We start from the raw sequence: 27,048 nt of genomic DNA on the forward strand, positions 1-27,048 counted from the left end.
TCAGTTCTGGATTACCCTTATTACAAAAAGAGGCCATTTTATGATTACCTCACACAATCCATGGTAATTTCATCAATAAAGAAGGCCTTTCAATGCCCTTTTCCCTCATTCAGTGTGCCAATTTGCACACTCCACAACCGGATTAATGCACTGGCTATTATCTTAGTGATTATGTGCATATTAAGGGAGGTAATAATCGATTCAGCAACACTAGTTTTTGGCTTCACTGCTCAGTTATACACTAATTGAGTAAATCTGAGTGTCCCAGTGAGTGCATTAACAAATACTAGTGATGCACAATTGGCAGAAGACCATTCGCAACCCTGTGAAATTTCAGATCTACAGTATTTTTGTTTGCCGAGATTTAACCTAGTATCTGTTCCTTTAAGTCTACTCAACATACATGAGAAGTTTAAAATCAACTGTTATACAACAAACCATCTCCCAGATGAATTTGATATAAAAGATGCAAGGATAGTTGAAACAGCTGTTTGAAACGTAGACTTGATTTAGTTGAACGTCTGAGAGTCAATTACTTTTCAATGGGTTATGGAAATTGAACAAGCAAATGCCAACAAGTGCAAGGGCCAAATCTGATTATTAAGCACAGTTACAAGATTGTCTAACTGTAACGGTCATGCAAAAATATTAGGAAGACTGTTAACTCTGATAGTAAGAAAATGTTACGAGGGAGAGAAAGATCAACTTTGATACACAGGGAACGCATCTCATTGAAACCTCATTATAATTACCTGCAGTGCTTGTCACTCCTGTAGTTGATGCTGTGATGGGTAAGTGTTGAAGGCGTGACACGCAGTTGCTGTTGGTAATAGTTACAGCATACTACTCTGAGGTTATGTAACCTCACCACCGCGATTCCATAAATTACTGGAAATGCTTTCTGCAATTTTTTTTTGGCTACTATTTTTTCTCAGTCATTAGAATGTTTAATAGCCAATACAAGCTGTAAACACAATTAAAACAAATTATATACTTCATAGGATATGATGTATTTATCCATTGAATTCTCTTTTGAATCTTTTAATTTCTTCATTTAAGCTTTTAATTGAATCTCTCAGTCTTTCGCAAAAACCTGGACTTGGAATTCATATTTTTGTCCAAAACTATGACACTGAGCTGAATTTAGATTATGCAGCTTGAGCATGTGCTATACACTTATTCTTCCAGGACTCATTAGCACTGTTCAGATGTTTTTACTGATGACTCTTTTGTTTACTACTGGGCCTTTCTTTCCCTAGCCTTACTTCAAATAATTTTGAAAAAAAACAAGAGGTGAAATTTATAATGAAAGTTTTCTGTTTATGACGAGATTGTGTAACGCAAAAAGAAAATCCACAATGCTATTTGCATGATGGAAAAAATGTTAAAAAACCACTGACAGCATGCTAATTACATACCAGTTGCACCTTTTGTTATCTGTTCTATAATTGCTAAAGGAAATATATTAAGCTGTGAGGGTTGAGAAATATTGAAATTAGCGGGAAACAAACAGGTTGGAAGGAGTAAACTTGTTTCACTTAATGTTACTTCCATTCTCACAAAAAAACTATTTATCTCGACTTGACAGTTAGAAAGTATCAATTCCAACTGCTATTGCCTGAGAAACACAACCACCAAAGGAAATGGATTGTGTGCTGTTGAAACAGGGGAGGTGTCCTATCAACTGCATCCCCATCCAATGCGACTAATTGCAATTTTAGATTGCAAAAGGCCAGACGTCTGTCAGGAGCTGACAGGATGTTTTTTTAAATATGCATATCAGGCTCCAGTGTAGTCTTTTGGACCCAGCTGCAATTTTAACCTCAAGCTTAAGTGCGGGAACGGTTTAGGATTCCCTGATGGATCAGGGGCCAGGTGAGGCCCAAGTAAGTTTAATTGTTGAGTTTTTTTTTAAGGTTTCCTTGTGAGCCAGGGAGAACAGGAGTGCCCTCTCGACCCCGCAAAGAAACCTTTCCCTTCCCTTCCCTTCTCTGGGTTCACCCCTTCCCCTGACCGTGATTTTTCTTTGACTTCCCTATCCACTTACCTGGCTCCTGGAGGCCATCATCAGGTCACTGCCAGTGTGAGAGACACATTAGAAATCTAGTAACTCGGCTGGCTGCCCATCCATCTATGGTGAGCAAGGAGATTCAAACTGACCTCACGTTTCAGGCGACCTGCAGCTCACACCTGAGAGTTCCTCTCAGGATGCTCTCAATGTTGGCAGAAGCTCCTCTGTTCCTCTGCCAGTGAGCCTCATATCTGAGGAGATTGTGATGGCTGAGGAGTACCCAGCCATGGCGCCAGATTCTCCCACAAAGCCTCCAGCAACCAGAGGACGTCCGCCAAGGCATCAAGGCCAATGGGGCATCAGAGTCAGCAGGCAGCCTCCAATCCGGCTGCCTGCGAGAGGGATGAACCAAGACGTAGCACTCACAAGTGTAAGTTTAAGTCACAATGATCACACAAGTGGTCTCACAGGTGATTAATTTCTCCTTAGCATGGTGTATGTATATCTCTGCCTTCAATATTAAAATATTAAAATAAAGTGCAATGGCCTTAATGTGCTTCATTCAAGTGTCCTGGTACTAATGTGCCAACCATATAGAGAGGGGCAAAGTTTATTTCAGAGGTTGGGATTTGGCTTCAGAATGACAGGGATACCTCATCAACACCAATCTGTAAGGAGGCATTTCACTTGCTATTACCTTGACTGCATGCTTTAGATTCCTAACTGAAATCCCTCTGAATCAAGGCCTGCCTGTTCTCCCTGCTTCCCGTAAGTATCCTCACATCAGGATATTGCTCTTCACCCTGGGACAGTTCAGACTCCTCCTCAGACTCAACACTTGAATCAACCTCTGCCCCTTGGGTTCCCGTTCCTGAAACTAGCTTCCAATTCCAGATTTTATTAATTGTATTTAAATTTCACCAGTTGTTGTGCTGGGATTTGTACCCATGTCCCCAGAGCATTAGCCTGGGCCTTTGGATTACTGGTCTAGTGACATTATCATTCTGCACCATATTGCAACATTTGTGCAATTAAAAGTCATCACTCATTTTCTGCTATTCTGACATTGTGGAGCCCCTGTGTCTTCAGAAGGTGTAGAGGCAGACTGCTCAATTCTGACTGCCGTGATGTGGGTGTTGACCAACATCTTCTGATTTTTGGAGCTCGTATAGGGTCTTGCTTCAGATTTATCCACCTGCATCTGTACAGCAACAGTCAGGCCATCAGGACTTGATGCAACATTTGTGACAATAATAAATCAAAACAAAAAACATTTAGGACACTGACTGAGGCAGTGCTCATGTCAATAGGTGAGAAGTGGAAACACTTTGAAGCGAGTTCCCACTTCCCTCTCTCCTTTCACTATTTTCTCTCTTAAGGCCACTGCTTCCACTGAGTTGGAAAACACTTTGCTATAGATCAATAGAGTGCTGAACAGCCAATGATAGACGTTCGTTATTTCTTTGTAAGGTGGCATTCAGAAAGTGCAGGTTATTACTGAGGGTCTGCATTCACTCCTTTGACTGTCCCACTTGATACCGCATGTAGGTGACCACACTATCCATGGATAAAGAAATCACTGCAACGGCCTGCAACATCATGCTGCTGTGTTTGAGATGCACTCCTCCTAACTCTCTGCAAGTGTCCACAGTGCAGATGGAAAGCCTGCCAATACTTGGCTGTAAAAGCATTTACCTCAACATCTCTTCCCTTCTTTAAGCCGTTGGGTTTTCCGAGGCCCAGGAAACCCAACTGCCTGTGGTTAAAAGTAGAATGACTGTCAAAATGAAGACACACAGCATTCTTATAATATTTAAATAATCAATCCACTTCCCATGAACTGACTGGTCATCTGGTCCTTATCCCTCCACTGTTAAAACTTGAAGTGGGATGCAGTAGTTCAAGATGAGTTTGGTTCCTGTTCCAGATTTTTTATATTTAAAATGACTCCACCCCAATCTGTTTTTGGAAGTTAAAATTCAACCATTGTGTGAGTTAAGATGGGCCTGATTGTACTTATCTTTAGAATACATAAGAACACAATAAAGAGAATTAAGAGTAGACCATTGAGACTGTTCCATCATTCAATAAGATAATGGCTGAACATATGTAGCAGCAACACTTTCCTACCCTACCCACATCTCCTTTGATTCCCCTAATACTCAAACATCTATCAATCTCAGTTTTAAATTTACTCAATGACTGAGCATCCACTGCTTCCTGGGGTAGAGAATTCCAAAGGTATACTACCCCCTGCGTGAAGTAGTTTCTCACCATCTCAGTTTAAGATGGCTGACCCTTTATGCTGAACGTATGACCCCTGTCCCAAAATCTTCAGCCAAGAGAAACAGTCTCTAAATATTTACCATGCCTTCCAAAAATTTCATTCAGAGAATTTAGATCATTCTATTCAATCTCTCCACATATGATAGCCTTCTCATTCCAGGACTCAATCAAGCGAATATTTGTTACATCATTTGTAAGGCACGTAAATGCTTCTTTAAGTGCCACAAGAATTCCTTTTCCTTTTACTCAACCATTTTTCAAAAGAAGCTAAAACACCATTTGTCTTCCTAATTGTTTGCTGTACTTATCTTAACGTTTTTGATTCATGTACAGGGACTTCCAAAATGCTTCTGAATACCAATATTCACTAATCTTTCATCTTCAGACAACACTATGCTTTCCTGAGCACAGTGGATAACTTCACACTTCTTTACAATAAACTCTGTTTGCCACCTTCTTTATCAAGCACTAAACTAGTCTACATCCTTTCATAATTTCTGCGCCCTCTTCACAGCTTACTTCCCCACCTAGCTTTGTGGGGAAGCTAAAACTGGATACATCACACTCAGCGCCTTCATCTAAGTTAAATGACTGAGGCCCAAGCACTGATCCCTGTGGCATTCCATCCCAGAAATGACCCGTTTATTCCTACTTTGTTTTCTGTTTGTTAACCTACTCTCAATCCGTGGTGACATATTCACCCCAATTCCACAAGCCCTAATTTTGTGTAACAGCATTGAATGTCATCTAAAATTCTAAATATACTACACCCACTGGTTCTCCTTTATCTACCCAGTTAGACCATAAAAAGTTAGAACATTTATCAAATATAATTTCACTTTCATAAAAGCCTGCTGACTCAGCCTAACTATATTATGATTTTCCAAGTGCCCTATTACCATGTCCTCAATAATAGATTTTAGCATTTTCCCAATGACTGATGCCAGATTAAATTGCCTATAGGTCTTTGTTTTGTCTCTCCTCTCTTTCTTACTCAGTGGGTTGTTTTTGTTACTTTCAAATCCATGGGGCTGTTTAGAATCCAGGCAGTTTTGGAACATCATAGCCATTGTCACTGCAGCCATCTCTTTTAAAAACTTAGAGTGTAAGTCATGAGGATACTTGTCAGCTTTCAGTCCTATTAATTTTTGCTGTACATTTTTTTACAAATATTGATTACTTTCAAATAACAACTCACATTAGATGCTTGCATTCTCACAATTTCTGATTGCTTTTGAAGACAGACTTAAAATATGTTAGATATAGATATATTAAATATAGTAGTCCAGGAGGAACAGTGGACAGGATAATTATAAAGAAAGAGGAAATACTCGAAAGGTTGGAATCCTTGAAAGTTGATAGGTTGCCGGGGCCAGATGGATTGTTTCCGAGGCTGCTGAAAAAGGTCAGGGAGGAGATGGCAGATGCTCTGATGATGATTTTCCAACCCTCACTAGAAACGGGGTGACATGGTGGCACAGTGGTTAGCACTGCTGCCTCACAGCTCCAGGGACCTGGGTTTGATTCCTGTCTTGGGTCACTGTCTATGTGGAGTTTGCACATTCTTCCCATGTCTGCGTGGGTTTCCTCCGGGTGCTCTGGTTTCCTCCCACAGTCCAAAGATGTGCAAATCAGGTTGATTGGCCATGCTAAATTGTTCCTCAGTGTCTCGGGATGCGTAGGTTAGAGGGATTAGTGATGTAAATGTGTGGGGTTGCGGAGATAGGTGCTGGGTGGGATTGTTGTCAGTGCAGACTCGATGGGCTGAATGGCCTCCTTCTGTACTGCAGAGATTCTATGATTCTATGATACAGGGGAGGAAGTGGAGGACTGGAGAAATGCAAACGTATTTCTATCATTTTAAAAGGGATCAAAGAAAATGCCAAACAATTCTAGGCAGGTTAGTGTTACATCAATGGTGGGCAAATTAGTAGAATCAATCCCAAGAGATAGGATTAACTGTCACATAGAAAAACATAGATTAGTCGGCAGGGATGACTGATCAGCATGGACTTGTTAAAGGAAGGTCTTGCCTCCCAAACTTGATTGAAGTATTTGAGGAAGTGAGACGAAGGATGGATGAAGGTAGTGCAGTGGATGTTGTGTACATGGATTTTAGCAAGATGTTTGACAAGGTCCCACATGGCAGATTGGGTGGAAAAAGTAAAAGCCCATGGGATACAGGGTGATGTGGCAAACTGCATAAAAAGTTAGCTTAGTAACAGGAAACAAAGGGTAATTGTCAATGGATGCCTTGTGAATGGAAGGTTGTTTCAAGTAGCATCACACAGAGTTTGGTGTTGAGACTTTTGCTGTTTGTGTTCTATATTAATGGCTTGGACGTGAACCTGGGGGGCATGATTGGGAAATTTGCAGATGACACAAGATTTGGCCAAGTAGTAGATAGTGTAGAGGATAGCTATAATATCCAAAATGATATAGATGGGCTGTGGAGTGGGCGCTAAAGTGACAGATGGATTTTAATATAGAGGAGTGTGAAGTCATGCATTTAGGGAGGTCAAACAGTTATAGGGAATACACAATAAATGGGAATATACTGAGAAAGGTAGATGAAGTGAGAGATCTTGGCGTACAAGTACACAGGTCCCTAAAGGCAGCAATTCAAATAGACAAGGTTGTAAAGAACGCACATGGAATTATCTCATTGGCAAAGGAATAGAATATAAAAGTAAGCTTATAATGTTGTATAAACACTGGTAAGGCCACAGCTGGATTATTGTGCACAGTTCTGGTCACCACATTGCAAGAAAGACATAATTGTTCTGGAGAGAGTGCAGAGGAGGTTTACAAGAATGTTGCCGGGGCTAGAAAAATGTAGCTATGAGGAGAGATTGGATAGGTTGGGGTTATTTTCCTTGGAACAAAGAAGGCTGAGGGGTGACTTGATTGAGGTGTATAAAATTATGCAGAGAAAAAATAGAGTGGACAGGATAAAATTGTTATCCTTGGCGGCGAGTTCTGGAATCAGAGGACATAGATCAAACTAAGTGGCAGTAGGTGTAAAGGGGACATGAGGAAGGACTTTTTATGCGGAGCATAGTGGGCATCTGGAATTCTCTGCCCAAGTTGGTGGTGGAGGCAGAGACCCCAAACTCTTTCACAAAGTACCTAATTCTGCAACTTAAGTGCTGTAAGTTACAGTTATGCAGAAAGAGGGATTAGAAAGGACACCTGGCCATCCTCAGGCTGTGGGGTTTGTGTCTTTATATGCCCTGTTTGTGAACAGAATTCTCACTCACCTGAAGAAGGGGCTTAAGGCTCTGAAAGCTTGTGTGGCTTTTGCTACCAAATAAACCTGTTGGACTTTAACCTGGTGGTTGTTAAACTTCTTACTGTGTCCTCAGGCTGGCAGGGACAAGATGAACAGAATGGCCTCTTTCACTTCTGTAGCTTTTCTATAGTTTTATGGTTCTCTGTGTTTATTGCACCTGCCATTTCCTTTCTCTCCATTATAAATTCACTAGTTTCTGAGCCCGATTTTACTATTAAGTTGCACCTGTTTTCAGGCATGGAAACTTGGTAAAGTCAGGCGTGAGGCGAGTAGCACGATCTGCGCCCACTTCCACGCCGGTTCCCCTTTTACCAAGGGCCGAAAATGGCCGCCGTCAGGATTGCTCCTGAAATGGGCATGATATCAATTTAAATGCATTTGCAAGCATTTAAATTGACTTAATGGGCTGCACGCCCAAACTTACCAACACGTCCCCCTTTACCACTGCGTTCGCCCGTCCAGATTCGGCGTGAAACAGACATAGTCTGCAAAAAGGTAAGTTCTGAGCTTCCAGAGGCTCTCTGACTCAGATCGGTGGTGGTGGTGGGGGGAGGTGGGTCAGATGGCTCTCTGGTGGGAGGGGAGGGAGGCGGGTCAGATGGCTCTCTGGTGGGGGGAGGGAGGCGGGTCAGATGGCTCTCTGGTGGGGGGCGAGGGAGACAGGTCAGATGGCTCTCTGTTGGGGGGGTGGGGGGCAAGGGCAGGGGGGTATCTGCTGCCACTCTGCGTGTGATTGGTGGGGGGGGGGGTCCGCTGCCACTCTGCTTGTGATCGGTGGGGGGGGGGGGTCCGCTGCCAGTCTGCATGTGATCAGTAGGAGGGAAGTGGGGGGATCCACTGCCACTCTGCGTGTGATCGGTGGGAGGGGAAGGGGAGGGGCTAGCGATTTGTCTGGGTGATGGGGAGGTGGGGGGATAAAGGGGTCAGTTATGTTGTAGGGGTGGGGCAATGTCTGTGGGGGCCAGGGTGAGGCATTATCCAGCCCAGGAGCGATGTGGCAGGGGAGTGTTTTTCTATTTTTTTTATTGCGCATGCGCAGTTGGTGGCATCGATTGGAGCTGCAGTGTTTCAGGCATGATAAGCCCCGCACACAGGCTTCTACAGTGCGATTCAGAATCACTGATTTTTTTCAGGCAGAGTGCGTATGGGGCTGGCTGAGAACAGATCTAAAAGTCGGATCTGAAACACTCCCAGTTTCAACTCCGCCCAGCACTTAGAATTAAAATGGTAAAATAGGGCCCTCTGCCTCTCAGGGACCCACATTTACTATCACGAGTCCCTTCCTTTTTGCTTATCTGTATTCTTACATACTTCTATAATCTGCTTTATATTTTTTTCTAGTTTACACTCAACATCTATTTTCCCCTGTTTTATAATTTCTTGGTTATCCTTTGCTCATTTTTATAACCCACCACCCAAGTCAATTCTCAGTTTTACTATTCTTTTTGGCAACATGATAAAGTTTTTTTTTCCTTTTAACCCAACACTATCCTTAACATCTCTAATTCACCATGGCTACATTATTTTTCCAGGAGAGATTTTATATCTCAAGGGAATGTATATAAATTGAGAATAATTAAGTATTTCTTGAAATATTTGCCATTCTTTACATAACATGATAGCCGGAATTCTACTGCCCCACCTGCCACGGTATCGGAGTGGGTGAGGAGTGGTCAATGGAAATGTCCATTGACCTCAAGTGGAATATTCCAGCCTTGTGTTGAGTGAGGCCAGAAAATCCTGCCCCATATGTTTTAATCTAATTTCCTCCTTTATCTCTGTCCTCATATCTCTGAAATGGGTTATATGAATTTAACACTCCGGCTTTGGATTAAATCATCCTCTCTCAAACTTAATATGAAACTCTGTCATATTGTGATCACTCTTTCCAGAGGATCCTTTACTATACGATTACAATTCAATCCTGTCTGATTGCGTATTACTGGATCTAAACTAATCTGTTCCCTGACTGATTCCTTGCAATACTGTTCTGGAAAACTATCCAGAATGCATCCCTTGAATTAATTGTCCAAAGTACTATTGCCAATTTGGTTTGCCCAGTCTATCTGAAGTTTAAAACCCCATTGAATTATTACATTACCCTTGTTACATGTTCCTATTTTCCTAAATTATACTTTGTCCAACACTGTAATTACTGTTTGATGGTCGATAAACTACTTCATGATTAGAACGCCTGCAGATACTCCCTCTGTATGTTCACACATGAAAAATGCCCACTTTAGTGACAAAGCAGAAGATAACTAACACTCATGGGACTATATCACAGTTTCACTGGAGAGGGTTCTGATAAAAGGTCACAATCTGAAATGTTGACTTTATTTCTCTCTCGCAGATACTGGCTGACCTGTTGAGTATTTCCAGCATTTTCTGTTTTTATTTCAGTGGAGGAAGGCCTTGAAACAAGCTCATGAAATAATAGGGATGAATTTACTCAAAGTGTACAAATAATTCACAACACGGTATTTCAAACCACAGTCAGTTCTCCTCATATCTTGTCTGACATTTCATCCTTAACCTATTGGTTTGACAGTTTTGAAGGTATTTAAAATTTAGGTTCAGCCTGGGAATCAGTTAAGATACAAGAGCTGAAAACCTCAATGATAACATTAAAAAAGACTCAAAAATGTTAAGTCACCACATGTACTTTCCGAGAAGGATTGTTGGATACCAACTGAGACCACAAATATCGACTGATGGCACATCTTCCCTAGAACCATGGCCACTGGTCTATCACCAGCCCTACTGCTGTCCTGATCAAAATATGTTAACCGAGCACCAAGCAGGAATTGAATCTGGAATTATTTTGGTCTATGGTTCAATTCCACATTGGTAAAAATATTAACAGCTGAGTAGGAAGGATATCTATGCCTGAATGCATCAACCAAAATTGCTGTTTCAAATATTTGCCATGTGGCAGCTGGCCAGAGATAAAAGCCACCTTAAATAAAGTCCTCTGTACTCGAGGTATAGCAAGGTTCCAAATGTGTTTGTTATAAATGTGTTTACAGTTTCACTCCATCTGATGCTACAGAGAAAAACCTCTTCTCATGAGTATTAGTCAGTCCTCCATGGTTATCATATCCTGATTTTAACTTTTTGAATTATTTTTATTTTCAATAAAATATTCAATGAACAACTAGAATGTCATGGTTATCTGATTTATAAAAGACGCCACTATAAGTAATGTGATGTATCTCACATTTCCCATTTATAAAATAAAAATATTTTGCAACTGTTTATTAAATATCCTAAATTTTGAAAATGGCTAAATGAATGATTATTTAGTTCTGACAGCAAATATATTGCATCAGAATATGTTAGGTTGTACATTTATAAATAAAGCTTTATACCAGGTGGTATTATATAACAAAATGCATCCTGTATCTGCAGCAAGTCCTTGCAATGTGATGGCAAACAAACTGTCTAGAATTGACAGGTGTGTATTCATCAAAAAGCAAATGTTAAATTATTCACTTTTAACATCCCTTGCTTGTTCCACGTGCAGTATAGAACAGCACCAACTGTCTGTTTATATCCCACTCTTTTTGGAATACTGTTATTACAACCGTAGACAATTAATTGAGAATTCACGCTGCTTCATAAGTATTAAACAATCTTTCCTGAATACTATGGGCTAGAAATTCATCTTGGGGGAGGGGGGGGGGCATGGCAGTAATATGCCCCCTCCCCCCAATATTCAGATTTTTAAAACGGATAGCCTATTCCGTGCTGCCTGATGTATTGTTTGTTTATTGACTATCACCTACAAATGCACAGTGCAATTTAAAATTGCTGTTTTATTTGGGAGGTATCAGGAGATGCGACACTTTAAAAGTATCTGTGTGACACATGGGAGCGTGTGTGGTACCTTCAGGTCCTGAAGGCAGCAGTTAAAGTCAATGTCAGTTCAGCTGGAGTGTTGGCCCCTTATCTTGTGAAGAGTATTATTGTCTTGGATAGATGGACCAGGGTTGGCAGCAACGGGTGTTATTTTCTTGTTGTTTGTGGAGCAGGTGGCAGAGCCCAGCAGGTGGGGACTGAGCGCCTGGCTCTGGGAGGGCAGCGGCTTCCCCTGGCAGGCGGGGCGAGCGCTGCATCCTGTGTGCAGACAAGGCAAGAAGCCGGCGCTGAGGGCAAAACCCGCCCCAGCTTGCGGGGGCCCTGCTCACTGAAAGAACAACACAGGATCAGCCTTGATAGTTCAGTGCACCTTGGTGGAACCCTTCATCTGGCCCATGCAGTTGAGGTACTGTGCAAATGACCTGCATCTTCCACATAAGAGAATGTATGTAAATTAAGGATTTCAAGTTATGTTCTAAAACCGTGTTGTGCATGCAAAAAATAATCAGAATGGAAAATGTAGCAGCTGTGTTTCGTATCGTTTAGCTGAATGTTAGTGTGTGTGTGTGTGGGGGGGGGGGGGGGTGAATAAAGCTAACAGACTGGAAAGAAGCCAGCAGATAGAGAGGGGGTGGGGGTGGATTATGATGCATTCAGTGGAGCTGGATTCTGGAAGTCCCGTTTTTTAATAGCAGATCGCGATAAGACACAGGGAGAGGAGCTCTGGAGGCAGGAGCAGATGGCAGCAGAGAAGGAAAAGTGTTTGAAAAGCTCGAATGCAAGCAGCAGCCCTTCCCACTGAGAGGTGCCGGCAGCCGGGGAAAGCAGGCAGCGAGAGATCAGGCTGCAGGCACACACAGAGAGAGGGAGAGGGAGACACTCTGCCAGTTTATTGTTAACATATACTTGACCTCCTCACCCCTTCACGACACAGATGTCTGCTCTACCTCTTTCAACTCCCCCCTGGCTAAACCCCACCCACTCTGCACCTGGGCAGTGAGTAAGCAGCCCCCCCAGAGTCCAGGCTGCTCTCCACACTCTCCTTCCCTCATTCAGCTGGGAGCTTGCTGAAGCCACACTGTCTCTGCGGCACATCCATGGAGGGCGCCTGCCTGGACTTTCTCTTCCTGACATCGCGACGATCCTGAGCCTGCTGGGGTCTGAAGGAAAAACTCGTTCGTATTTTTTTTTCTTTCGAGACAGTTTTTTTTTCTTCCTTTCCCTCTCCCTTACCCCTGAAGTTTACAATAAACCTTCTTGTGTTGGGAAAGTTTGCAGCATTTTCTTCACTTTTGGAGCTGACGGATCTGCCTCTGGCTGCAGGGAGAAACTTGCATTCCTCCCTTCCTCTCAAGTTTTTTCCCCCCTCTCTGGCCAAGCTCTGGAACTTCTATAATTTAATAAATAGGCGAATGGTTGGAATCTCTGGATCTTATCAAAGTAAGTGTGATTTTGCAGCATTTGCTCTGCTATTACTGATATCTCCCCACCGGTATTAATTTGGCACTTCTATTTAAGCAGTAAGTTATTCGTTAAGCTAGTGCAGTGATAAAGACTTTTTTTGGGGATGGGGGGGTTGAGCTATGACTTCTGTTGTAATCATTTTTCGCGAGCATATGTGCTGAATCTGAATTAAATGTTTGTATGTTTGCACCATTCACCAAGTTGTTTGAAGAAAGAGGCATAAAACACCAGATAGTGATTGTGAAATTGCATAACAAACTATTTTTAAGAAGCTTACCTATATTGTCTTCTGTCTACTCAGACTGAACAGGATTGTGCACTTTTAGATTAATTACCTCGAACAATCATGGTCTTCACTTGACCTTCCTCCTTCTGTCAAAACAACATATCCCCATTCATGCTTTTATTTTCCACAAAAAAAATCAGAAAGTCCATTTGCTTGGAAGTATGACAAAATATGATGTAGAAATCTTCAATTGATTCGTTTGATCTTTGTAGTAATTTGATCTATTAACTACTATTTAACTTGCTTGTTGATGGGCTTTTGTTGGTCTATTTTTGGCACTTAATCCTGTTATCTAGGAAGCTTTACATCTGGCTTTGTTTTGAAACGGCTACAATTATGTGATACAGCAATAACAGAAAGGGGCAAGAGGGAAAATAGCTCAACCTGGAGAGTGAGTTGCAGGGCAGTCAGCTCTGACCACCCTTTCCTGTCAAATCCTGTTTTCCCCTTATACAAGAGATGTGCTCTAAATGCAGGGCATTCAATGCAAAGCTCAATTCATTAAGATTCTTAGTGACTGCATCACTTGCGAGCAGCTTAAACTGAAAGAAAGTTGGCATCTGCAGTTTTGCATTTGAAAACATTAGCTGTCACAATTGACAGTTTCATCTTTTTGATTCACTTTCATGATTTTCCCAATGCAGTTCATTAATGGAGATCTTTTGGTTGTTAAATGGAAGGTTAATATATTGTTTTGAGCTTTGGATTTCAATTAAAACACTTGGTCTTTGTTCTGTGGGAACTTGTCATGTGCTGTGATCAAGATGCCTTATCAGTTAAATAAAAGGTGACTTAGAACTTGAATGTTTGGGGAGGCTAGTTCTCATGATCACGAGCAGGTAATATATGTGGATAAGCAATTGATGTTTGTGGTTTGGCAAAATCTGAATGTTAGTTTATACAAAAATCGGGAGCATATTTTTATGAATGTGTATCAGATATGTCTTATCAGCAGCATAACATTTGAATTTAGGGAGTACTTATTTTGAAATTCTCAACTAGTTGCATATTCAACTGTTTCCAATGAGTAGCTTTTCTTAGTTTGGCCTAATCAAAGCGTCGCTTAAATTAACTCGCATTTCACCTATTTTGTATCTAAGAACAATTTAATAATTTTCTGTTATAGTTCTAGTACTGGAATTCTTTCCAAGTGCATTTCTGGGGGTTTTGGTCAGGAAGCCTGTTTCCCACCTGTTGCATCCTAAAACATTTCAATCAAGTTTGTTTCTGTCTTTCTGGATGGTGGGTCACAGTGACATAAAAATAATAGGATTTTGTTTTCCTGGAAAAAAATGTCATTTTAGTCTGTTGTGTCCACGGTCATCAATGAGGCTAAATGCTGAATGAGGCTGAAATAGATTTACATTTGCATTATATTTAAAGAACGTACATTATTTAAAAATAAAATTTGATCATGGCCTTAATTACAAAGGTGTGAGTATTTCATCCTCGGGATGTGACAATTCCTAGTTTTAATTTAATCAGTCAACTGTTCAATTCAAGAAACAATTACATATGGGACACAAATCTTAACATGCCAGCAGCAATCCTTCACTATCTTTCTTTCACGAGTCCAAGATGTCATTGCAGCAAAAATGTGCTTTTGTCTTATCTTAAATTTATGAATTATGTAACATTTTTAAAAATGCTAAATATCAATAGTTGATGCACCAAACACTGTTGCTTGAAGAAATATATTAAAGCACTGAAGTTTTTTCTTGTCCTCCCTGCACTACATTTTGGATCCAGTGACATGACTGTAGTTTGCTGGAACTCTAGCTGTGCCATATAACACTGAACAGAATTTTGATGTATGTAAATACTGCATGTTATGAGCCAGTGCAGAGTACAATGATGTCATTGGGTCCAGAATTTACTCTGGGAAGGAGAAGGAACAGCATCCCCTAGTGAAAGTACAGTGTTGGAATTGGTGCTTTTTCAGAACAGAGCAATATAACATCCACACCAGGATTATCTTTGCGAATATACTATTTGACACTTACCACTTTTTAAGAAAGCTATCTTTTCAAAGAATTTCACTACCTCAGTAGCCATACATTATAGGTTTGAAATCTCTACAGAATCTATGAAGTGGATCTAGTATGCAACTATTTGAGCTCTAATCATGAAATAAATTATAGGCAAAGACATTAACACTGATTGTTGCTTAAGCTTTAATAATAATGACATGCTGTTGCAAATTTTATCTAATTTTCATATTTTTATACTTCTGTTAAATGAGGGAAGAGTATATATGTTTTTGAGATAATTAAAACACACTATGATTATTTTAATATTACCACATTATTCCTATTTTTAAATTTGTCATATATGCCTTATTAACAGCATATTGGTTAGGTTTGTGTTTGGTGGGCATATAATTGAGGGAACATCAGTTTAATTTGTTATGGGTAATTGTATATACTAAGGGCTATTTACATGGTGTTCAAACAGAACAAGTCACTTTGCCCAACTTCAGTAACCATCTGCAAGTGTAGAGGGCTTGCACCTGTCAGTCCACACTAATTATAGATTAGGGTCAAAGAAATGAAATATGAGTATTTGCTGTCGGTGATTACTCCAACACTTCTAGAAAATGAATATTTAGGACGGGCATGTTTGTCCTCAGCAAAATGCAATGTGGCCGTATGATAACTACATGAATATTTTTGATGCTCATTCCATTTTGAGGTTAATGTTTTTTGGCAATACACGCAAAAGCTTCTTATAATAAAAGCTGCTACTGTAATCCTAAAATTCAAGGAAATAATTTGTCTGGGGTAAAGCTGTTCTCACAAGGTCACTTTTTTCAGTTGAATATTATTTTAGTCTGTCGTGTCCACAGTCATATCAATGAGGCTTCCGTGTTATTGGATTAGTTGAGGATTTGTGACAGACCTCTTTTATCTGCCATATTCATAGTGGTGCCAAGCTTTTCATCAGCTCCTTTTTTATTACAGTTCTGCTTTTCCACTCACATTATGGCAATGTGCTCTCACAATTTGAGCAGCTTTCCACCAGGTGACAGGTGTCCTGCCCGGCTGCAGTTGGCCGGGAGTCCATTTTCTATAATCCTCAGTCCGTGTTTTCCCTTTGAGTTGCCAATTAACTTCTCACACACCCTCTGTTTATTTTCCTGGATCCATCTGGGCTGAGCTGATATTGTAATCACTCTAATGCACATTGCCTTCCCTTCACACACAATGTGCCATCATGACGAGCCTTTTATTTTAGATAAGCCGAGGAAGTGTGTTTAATGAATACAAACCCGTTGTGCTGGTGTGCACTCTGCCAGAAGGTAATCTCCATGAATAGGTGCTTTCAGTATTTGGAGGAGATGCATAAGTCGATAAGGCTGGGAGTGAAGATGTAACCTGTTATCTGCTGCTCCTCTTGCTGGCAGTGAATTTACATTTAAAGATTAACACTGAAGAAAAGCTGCCTTTTGACAAGGTTAGGTATCATTCCTGGTCTTGACAGTATCTGACATCGCCTAAACCATTTCTGCAGGACTTCTAAAGGTGAGATTACCAGAGTCGTTATCTTTAATTGGGTTTAGCATTCCATCTCGACTGCTTTCTATAGTGTAGAACTAAGTACTGGGAGATGATAATGGAGAACAAAGGATTATTTATTGATGTGGCTTTATAACCATTAGAATACTAAAGAATATGGTCAGGGTAATGACTTGATTTGCTATTTCATTATGTGTAAATTGCCTGAAAATAGTCTTGCCTCTCACAGAAAACCAATAAAGCTCTTGAATGAAGAGGCAGAAAGCCTTTGTCTTTTATTTTTGATGGCATACATTTGATAGCACTCGCTCTGTTATATTGTCTGCTGGAGAAGCTAAAGAGACCAGTGTGGATTTGTTTAAGTATAGGTAACAGTGCACTAACACCCTACAACACATGTAAAAATGTTTATATCTGGATTTATTACAATTCAAAAAAATAGAATAGGAAAAGATTAATTGAGTTTTTTTTGCATGGAATAAATATTTGTATTTTAGGGAAGAATTACAACTAGTCAATATATTGAGACAATAGAAATCATTACTTCTGAGCATATTGACATTTTGTGTTTGTGGCTGTCTCGGTCTGCGATGAGATATTTTAGGATCTCACTGGTTACAGTACACAAATATTGCTGTAACTGACCTTTTATGTCCTTAGACAACCCATTTGATGTTTGCAGATTCTTCCTAGGGGGTTATTATTTGAACAAGGGTATTACATTACTCAAGATACAAATATGCCGGCTTCTAACAATTTAAAGCTTCTTTAATCGTTCCGTGTATTTTATTATGCAATAAAAGTGAAGATGGAAATTTAAAGCCAAATGTAATCCTGGCCTGTCTGAATTATCTGTCATGTAATTGTTGATATGTGGATGACTTTTAATAATGTTCGAGGCTGAGGTTTGTATGATTTTCACAAAATTGTTTAGCTTCTGTTTGATCAGCAGGTGCTGCCGAGATGAAAGCCATGTGCAAATTATTTCAAGGCTAAAAAGTGTCGATTGAAAATGAATGTGATAAAAGAAAGAGCAATCCATTTTCTGTTATCAATTTGTGCAAAGTTTGAAGAGCTATTCTGCTAAACTGACAACATCTGTTCCATTTTGAATATTGCAGTGAATCCCCCTATAAATAAAGTGATTTTTATTGGTCTAAGTAGCCTGAGTTTTCAAAATAGCCAAAAATACATCTTCAGAGAATCTTGGTGGTAACTTGTCACTTCATGGTATCTTCCTTGTCCCGATTATCATGGAGAGAATCTGAAGGTGGTGGCGGCACCTTTTGTTTTTTTTAAGACATGATAGGCCTTTTGCAATGATGTACTTAACTGTGCCAATACTGTGGTCGCAAGTAGGTACCTGGATTATTTATTTATTTGATTTCAGTTTTAAAGTGGCATTCACACGGATGTTCCAGCTTTTAAAATGGATCCTGCTCTTGACTTACCTTGTTGGAAGTGTGTGAGCAGTGTGTGTCTTATAGCATTCGCCCACTGTATCTTAACTCAATTTTATTGAATTTTGTGATTTAGCAGGATTGGAGCTGAGAGTAAAAGCAGTTGATTCTGAAATCTCAGTTCCCCAAGAAACACTACAAGTTTCCAATTCTAGGCGCTGCCTTTCTCATCTGCAGTTTGGTAAATGATGTTTTAATTTTCCAACCTTCAAATGGCGCATAAATTCCGTACTATCAATTTTTCCTGAAAGAAACATTTTATTACGATTTCAGTATTTTTGCATGCACAAAGTTTGTACACTTTTAATCAGCGATACAAAACAAATGTTTCGTTTCAAAAAATGAAGTGAAAGATGTGAGGTATTGAAAGGTGATGGAAAATATTAGTGCGACCCACTGTATGAAAAATCAATTTTGAAAACTAAATGCCCTCTAAAATAGCAAACTCCACTGAGCAGGAGAGTACTTGCTCAAGTAATGCCTTGATAGCTTGCTGCTCGAGTCCACTGATTGCATTAGTAATGCAGTTTAAAATAATCAACACAACAATGAACTGTACAGGTACAATTAAAATACTTGTAGGAATATTCTGAAAGGAGGAGGAAGGTTTGGTGGGACCCATCAGACCAAAGCAGGAGAAGAAAAATTATAATATTTTTGTGTTTAATTGGTATTGAGTTGCCCGAAGGCTTTTTGAAACTTGGTTTGCTACATTGCTTTCATGGTCAAATGCACAGCAGATGAAATCAGAAAATCATGTTTGCAGCTGGGCAATTACAATGGTGCCCAAGATCTGTGACTATCGAGCATGAACGCAGATGCCTTCAAAGTTATATTTTCTTGCATGTGGAGGTTGTTGGCATGAAACAGATGCCTTCATTTTTTTTTTGAGAAGTCAGCCTGTGGATATAATTGGTTCTCTCTTCCCATCCTCCAGGGAGAGTCTCTCACAGATGAAATCAGATGAGAAAAATTTTGCACAAAGCAAACGTATTCATGGTTTAAGCACCGTATGCTGCAGACACAGTCAATGACTAGATTTCTCATATTAATGGAATAAGAAATAACAATGTGTGTACAGTTTTTTTTCAATTTTATTCCTGTAATAAAATCAATTTGATGTTAGTGTAGCCAATATGTATATGCATCAGAACTAAATTGTATATATAATAGTACAATTTTAAAGCCCTTGTCTGGCAAAGCAAAGCTTTTCCAAAATGAGTACATTTTAGCATATGGTCGGAATCAATCAAAAAAATCTTGTGTATGCAACTGATTACATTACCATCTGTCATAAAAAGTCCTCAGTTGGCATCTTTTTTTTACATAATGTCAGAGCCACAAGAACCATTTTATCAAAAAAATAGGCAGTTTCTTTCTCATAAGGAAAATTTGGGTTTCAATCTAGGTAAACATATGGGGCTGAATTTTCCCACCGACATCCTCTGACTTTGGGTCAAAGTGGGAATTCCGAATCCATGCATGCTGACAGTGAGGCCGCTGTCACAGTCATCCAGGGGCTGGACTCCTAATTGGCTGCCTCCAGGTTTGCCATCCTATTAAGGTGTACAGGCATGCACTCAATGCTGTTGGCAGGAATCCTAGGGCCAGTAGCTCTCGAGCCACTGTAGTAATTGCAAGGATTGGTGATCACCAGTTCGTATGACAAACTATATTGGTTTATTTACAAGCAAATAAATAGAGCACTTTCACAATGTTAACACTTCCAGCTCTCGGATTTACTCTGGCTGCAAAAGCCCATGCTCTGCATTGAGATCCCTGTGCTCGTTCCACATTGGACGATCGAGTCACATGATCTTCCCAATGTACGCCCCTTTAAGGGGCCAGCTACTAGATCCCTCCCCCTTTAAGTCCCTTATTATATAATACATAACTTACTAAATTTCCAAAATGATAGCAATAATGAACATTTTTAACACAGTTTATCAGAAACTCAGTCTGTCGAGGGGCTTTCTCTTTCTCTGGAAGAGATGTGGCTCAACTGGTTGAGATTCAACTGTTGAGGTGGTTTCAGTTGGACTTGCTTCACTAGGACTCTCTTCTGGAATCTGTGCCTCACTTCCCACTAGTCCCTCCATTTCATTGGGGGCAGCACTTTGGCCGATCAGTCACTTCATTCCTTGGACAAGCAACAAGACTACTTGTTGTAGCACTGGCTCTTGGGATGGCTCCTGTCCCTGCAAATGATCTTTGTGTTTTTTCCAAAACTTCCCCTGCACTTTCACCTCATAGGATAGTGCCCCTGTTCTGGCCACAACAACTCCTGTGACCAGACTTGGTCCACTCCAAAGTCCTTTACAAAAAACTGGATCGTCCACCTCAAATGCTGTTTCCACTTTTGACGAATCATAGTTCCTTTTTTGACAACTCTGCCTTGTCTCCACCCTCCCCACCGATTTGGGAACCATAAGGCTCAACCTAGTTCTTAAGTTTGGGCCCATCTGGAGCTCAGCTGGAGCTATTCCAGTGTGGTATGTGGGGTGGTTTTATAGACTAATAGGAATTGTGCTATCTTAGTTTCTAGTGATGCAGGTGGTTGCTTCTTCATGCCAATCTTGAAAGTCTAAATTGTGCGTTCGGCCAATCCATTTGAAGAGGAGTGATAAAGCGTAGTTTGGATATGTTTTACACCATTCAATGTCATGAACTTCTGGAATTCAGCACTTGTGAATGCCATCCCTTTGTCCAAGACAAGTACTTCTGGTATGCCATGGGTGGTGAAAGATTGCCGCAATTTCTCGACTGTGGCCAATGAAGTTGTGGACCTCGTTTCAAATACCTCCATCGAATTCAAATGGGCTTCCACTAATAAACCTTTGTCCAAATTTGCCAAATGTTCCTCCTTGGTGGACCCTGTTATTAGGACATCAGCAAAATAGATGATAACTCTGGGCAAACCCTGCAGCAAACTCTCCGTACTTCGCTGAACGATGGTGCAAGCCAACAAAACCCCAAATGGTCGGCATGTATATTGATACAGCCCTTTATGTGTATTTATGGTGACATAAGCTTTTGGTGTGTCATCTAGTTCTAACTGTTGGACAGTGTAGTTCATGCCCAGTTTGGTACATGCCAGACCCCCAGCCAACTTCGCATATAAATCCTCTATTTTGGATTTGGGTACCTATCCAGTTTTGCAGCTTGGTTTACCATCAGCTTGTAATCCCTGCAGATATGGATGGTCTTGTCTAGTTTAACCACTGGCAGGATGGGCGCTGCCCACACTGCAAATTGTACAGCCCTGATAATGCCCAAATCTTCCAGTCATTTCAGCTCCATTTCTACTTTTTCCACTAATGTATAAGGCACAGAACTTGCTCTGAAAAATCTTGGTGTGGCTTCTGGATCTAGCTTGCAATCCTTTAATCTTTCAATCTTCTTGGAATACTTCTTGGTACTTCCCAATGACCTTGTGCAGGCCACTTTCTTTTATCTTAAAGATCTCTGCCAGTTCAACTTAATCTCCTGGAGCCAATCATGTCCCATTAAACTTGGTCCTTGGCCCAACACCACCATCAGCGGTAGCTGTGCCGATTGCTGTCTGTAACCCTCAGGGATTGTAGTTGTTCCTGCTATCTTTATGGCTTCTCTGGTATACGTAACTAATCTAACGGCTGTGTTCATCAACTTCAAGTGTTGAACTCTTTCTTTAACATACCAGGTCCGCGCACTCAGAACAGCAGCTGACGCCGCCGTGTCTACCTCTGTGATGCGATCTACTCTTCCTGCTTCCACATTGTTTAATGACATAACATTTTGTTCCCCTGTTGGTCATTTCTCCATGCTGTGCAGTAGGGCTAGATTATTTACTCAGCTTGTACTGGGCTGGCCCTGCTTGCTTTTACATTTGTGATTCAAATGATCTTTTTCTTTTAGAATCATAGAATCCTTACAGTGTAGAAGGAGGCCATTCGGCCCATCGAGTCTGCACCGATCACAATCCCACCCAGGCCCTATCCCCATAACCCCACACATTTACCTTAGCTAGTCCCCCTGACACTAAGGGGCAATTTAACATGGCCAATCAACCTACCCTGCACATCTTTGGAATGTGGGAAGAAACCAGAGCACCCAGAGGAAAGCCTCACAGACATGGGGAGAACATGCAGACTCCACACAGATAGAGACCCAAGCCAAGATCGAACCAGGGTCCCTGGTGCTGTGAGGCAGCAGTGCTAACCACTGTGCCGCCCCTTTTCTACACCTGAAACACTCTGCTCCTCTAAATCTACACACTTCTCGGGAGTGGCCTCCCCCCATCAAAAGTACTCTGTGGTACTCCTATGTTGCCTAAATGTGTGGTATTTTGTGATTCTTCCTGCTTCTGTATTCAACTCACTGCTTGAACTTGATCCTGCACCCTGGCTTCTTGCAGTTTCCCAATCTAACTGGTGCTTTGCTTGTTTTCTAACTCCTGAGCGCCCTTCTCGGTGCTTCCTATCACTGTCTCCATTTTCATCATCTTCTTAAAACTCAACTCAGACTCAGCCAACAATTTCCTTTGTACAGTTGCATTATTTACACCACATATCAATCGATCTCTTAACATGCTGTCTACGAAGGTTGTAATGGTCTTCCCAGGGCCCTCCCCACTGAGTTCAACTTATATCTTTGCTGTGTTATCGAGGCTTAAGGATGGCAATGCCCTTTGCTAGCTCCACCATCCATGCAAATGTCTTTGTGTCAGGAGCATCTGGGGACATTAAACTTCAGATCGAGTTATGTATCTGGGTCCCACATGAGTTAGGTAAAATGACTTTCTTCTTATCCTCTCCCTCTATTCCATTAGCTCTGAAAAAATACTCCACACGTTCCACATACTGTACCTAGTTCTCAGTGGTCACGCCGAAGACTTCTAATTTCCCAAAGAGAAGGATGTTTGCTCCCTCTTAAGGCTTGGATCGATCTGCAGTCTTGCAACAAGGTGCTCTTTGAATTCCTTACTGCAAATGGAGTTACTCTGATTTATCTCGCCGCCAATGTAGTAACTGTAAGGATTGGTGACCACCAGTTAGTATAACGAACTATAACTGTTTATTTACAAACACATAACTATACAGAGTACTTTCACAATGCTAACACTTCCAGCTCTAGCATCCACTCTGGTTGCATTAACCTGCGCTCTCCATGCTCATTCCACATTGGAAGGGTCATATGACCCAATTGCCCAATGTACGCCCCTTAAAGGGGCCAGCTATACAGCCACATAGCCCCACTGATAGGGATTGGGGCACTGCCGATGCAAGTTAGCGAATGCAAGCTCCCTGGCCTGCACAGAAGTAATAGGTGAATTGGAGCAGAGTAAAAACCAGAACAGTCTTGGTCCCAGTTGCGAATGCAGACCCCCTCTTTGTGGCATGGAGCCTCTGACTCTAATGGCGCAGTGATAACCATTGGCTAGTGCCGTCTGGACATTGTGGGGGTGGAGTGGGGGATATTGCTTCACTTTTGGTAGAATGGCCAAGGGGTGTAGAATTTCCCTAAATTGAGGTTTTAACTTTGCAAGTTGACCAACTACCTCATGGAATGGACAACCACTTCCCCAGCCCAGCACTTCACAATGGCAGGAATGTATCAGGGAGATACCGCAGCCGCAGCCCCCAGCTGTTTTCCCCCTTCCTCCCATCTCCAAGCCGGGCACCATGGGGCCAGGAAAATTCAGCTCATGGCTTGCATTCTATCAGAAGAGCCGGTAAGAAAAATGATGATTTGTGTATAATAGAATGATAACATTTCAATTTGCTGCATTTTCTGACGAAAATCTGGTCTATGTTATGGCCTATGGTACTTACCTTTTTGTGTTTCAATAATATTTTAAAGTAAAAAGCCAGGGGGTGAAATTCCACAAGTTGATAAATTTAGTGGAAAATGCCAGCATTTCCTGTTTTGTGTCTACATTGAGATTTTTGGTGAAATTATTGTCAGCAGGGATTTGTACCTTTAGCTATTTATTAGAATTTGGCAAATCTGCAAATAATTTGTGTTTGAGTTAGATTGTGAAATTGTTGCTACTTGAAACAACTTTTGATTTCTTGTGCTCTGGAATTTGCCACATTTGCATTGTGAGGTAGATATCAGCAGTTGAGCATCCAGAATTTGTCATTATAAACTGGCAATATATGTTGTCCTGGATATTTCCTGATGTTTGCTGGGAGAGGTGCTGTACCTTTCACAATGTGTCTCTCGAGGTGGTTTTTTTGTGGCCCAAGCATTAAACGGGTGGAATTGGCAGCAGATAAAAGGCTCGTTCAATATGTTGCCCCTGTATTGATACAACAACGTTGCAGCAATTTATTCTAATTCCTTTTTGCTGCTCTGTCACCATTATGTATTCTCGTTCGGGCACTTTGTTCAAAACCATTTTACATGATGTAATAGTATCTGCCTCAATAGTCACTTGTGATAATAAACCCTGAATAGGAAAATATCATCCCACATTCTTCTTTGCTCTACTTGTGATAATGTTCAATCTGTGCCCACTTGTTCAAGAAAGGATAATCTAATGTTTTTATAGCATCTTTTGTGTTCTCAGACCAAAGTGCTTCCAATTGATGCAATCACTATTATTACTTGTACTCAAACACATAAGCCAATTTTCACACAGCAAACTCTCTCTAACCAGAAAATGAAAGAATGACAAGATGATCTGTTTTTGGCAGTGGAAGGAAATGTTGGTCAGGACATTCGGACTATTTCCTGTTCCTCTTCAAATGGTACATAGAATCTTTTCTGCCCACATGATTGGCAGATAGGGCTTGATTTTAAGGTCTCATCTGCAAGACAGCACCTCTGGTAATGCAGCACATCTGAAGTATTGAACTGAAGTGTGGACCTGGATTATCATGGGGCTTGAATCCACAAATGCCTGATTTAGAGACAAGGTTCTATGAACTAACACAAGTTGACATCGAACAATTTGCCACCCAGTGGAAACAATCTTTCGGTGTTTACCCTCATGATCTGCTAACCAGTGGAAATGATTTTTCATTGTTTACCCTCTCAAAATCCTTCATAACTCTTTCGGAGTTGCCTTCTTTTCACTGTTGCCTGGTAGCGTTGGAGCAAAAATGGAGGCCCAGTCATTACAATGGTGTGAATGATCAGTATAACCTAGCCTGTTCTTCATTGAGTTTTGGAAAACTGAAGCTTTCTTCCTTTCATTTATGTGGAGGTTGTTCTGTTAATTACCTCGTACAGGTAATCTTCATCTTTCCAAAGAGCTGTTAAAGCAAGATGTTTGCCTTCTCGGACGGATGTAAAACATTGCAAAGTGCTGTATTGAAGAAGGGCAGAAGAACAATCTCTGGTGTCCTGGCCAATACTTATCCCTCAATCAACATCAGAAAAACAGATTATCCACTCATTACCATATTACTGCTTGTGCAAGCTTACTGTATGCAAATTGACTGTTAAGTTTCTACATTACAACAGGGATTACACTTCAAGAAGTACCTCTTGGCTTTAATGTGCTTAAGATGTTCGATGGTCATGAAAGGAGCTATACAAATGCAATTTTCTTTACTAAAACGTATACCCTTGCAGCTTGCACCATTTCTTTTCTTCAGTGTGGATGCTATTGTTGATCATTTGTCTCCTAGCTTCTCGTTGGTGTAAGCATTATTCTTGGATTGTTCTGTTAGAAACATAACTTTCAGATTTGGTTGATACATCCATGTTCATTTTTCTTGAATGCATAACTTAGACCTGATCTTGGAGATTTTTTTCACAATTTGTAGCAGACTGTGTTGCAAGAATGGCAAGTGTTTTGTTGGGCACCAAAGAAACCCATTATGAGATAAAGAAAGATCATGCTTTTGTAATCCATTATGTTGAAAGATAAAAATGTATGGTGCATTTCAATGAACCACAGTGATTTGAATGCTGTTTAGTTGTACTGCAGTGATCAAATAATCTTTTTTAAAGGTGAAGCTATTTTAGTATTTTGGGCACCCATTCCCAGTATTGTAACTATGGAATGTACAGTACCTTCTACAGCAGGTTTGATGGAGGGTGGGTAGGGAATAGTGCGGTGTGAACTGAAAACTTGGTATCCTGCGCCATGAAATGACAATGGGAACATGTATTCATCTGCAGGTTGGCATGAGTATGGGCAGGAAAGAGGGCAAAGAGCTCAGAGCGTGGGGTCTGTAATGTCTATTAAGGAATACTGGAAGCATATTCAGGGAATTGCATCTAGGGAGGGGTGGTGAGGGAAAAAGGCATCAAGTTTTTTACACAGAGGGTGATGCGTGCCTGAAACTCGGTGCAGTTGGAGGTAGTGGAAGCAGATATGACAGTGACTTTTAAGGGGCGTCTTGACAAATACATGAATAGGATGGGAATAGAGGGATATGGTCCCCAGAAGAGTAGGGGGTTTTAGTTCAGTCAGGCAGCATGATCATTGCAGGCTTGGAGGGCCGATGGACCTGAACCTGTACTGTAATTTTCTTTGTTCTTTGTTCAGTGGAAGTTGGTAGGCTGTGAGGGTGAGGGTTCTGCAATGGTGGGTGAAGCGGGCTGAGGGTTGCTGGGGGAGATGTAGAAGAAGAGACAGATTCTGGGGGTCAGCAGAATGGTGGGGCGAGGGGTGATTTACTGTCACGAGGATGGGTTCCTCGAGAAGGTTGGGGCCTTTGACATTCACCTGCATGGGATGTAGAGTGAAGGGAGAGGGTTGAAGGGTAATGGGAGACAGATGAAATGTTGAATCTGGGAGGTCAATTTGCGTTGTAGCGCCCATGCACAGGCTTAGGGACTAGATCACAAATAAACCACATCAGACCTCAGTGAAATGCAATTGGACAAGATTTACAAAAGTATCATAAGATTGACAATCAGTGAACCTGTGTAAC

The 27,048-nt window shown here is 41.0% G+C and overlaps 1 protein-coding gene across 7 annotated transcripts in view; it reads left to right on the forward strand.

Moving 5' to 3' along the window:
- The first annotated feature begins 11,716 nt into the window (after positions 1–11,716).
- runx1t1 (RUNX1 partner transcriptional co-repressor 1) overlaps positions 11,717–27,048 on the forward strand; it is a 90,509-nt gene continuing 75,177 nt past the window's right edge. Inside the window, exon 1 of one of the 7 annotated variants that reach the window (XM_078215997.1) lies at positions 11,717–11,895. In XM_078215997.1, the coding sequence (XP_078072123.1) occupies positions 11,868–11,895 (28 nt within the window). In that variant the 5' untranslated portion in view covers positions 11,717–11,867. Of the gene's footprint in view, positions 11,896–12,153; positions 12,891–16,436; positions 16,722–27,048 lie in introns of those variants that run through there. The other 6 variants (XM_078216001.1, XM_078215996.1, XM_078216003.1 and 3 more) reach the window with 6 other exon arrangements.

The sequence above is a fragment of the Mustelus asterias genome, chromosome 7, assembly GCF_964213995.1.
Source record: "Mustelus asterias chromosome 7, sMusAst1.hap1.1, whole genome shotgun sequence".
NCBI lineage: Eukaryota > Metazoa > Chordata > Chondrichthyes > Carcharhiniformes > Triakidae > Mustelus > Mustelus asterias.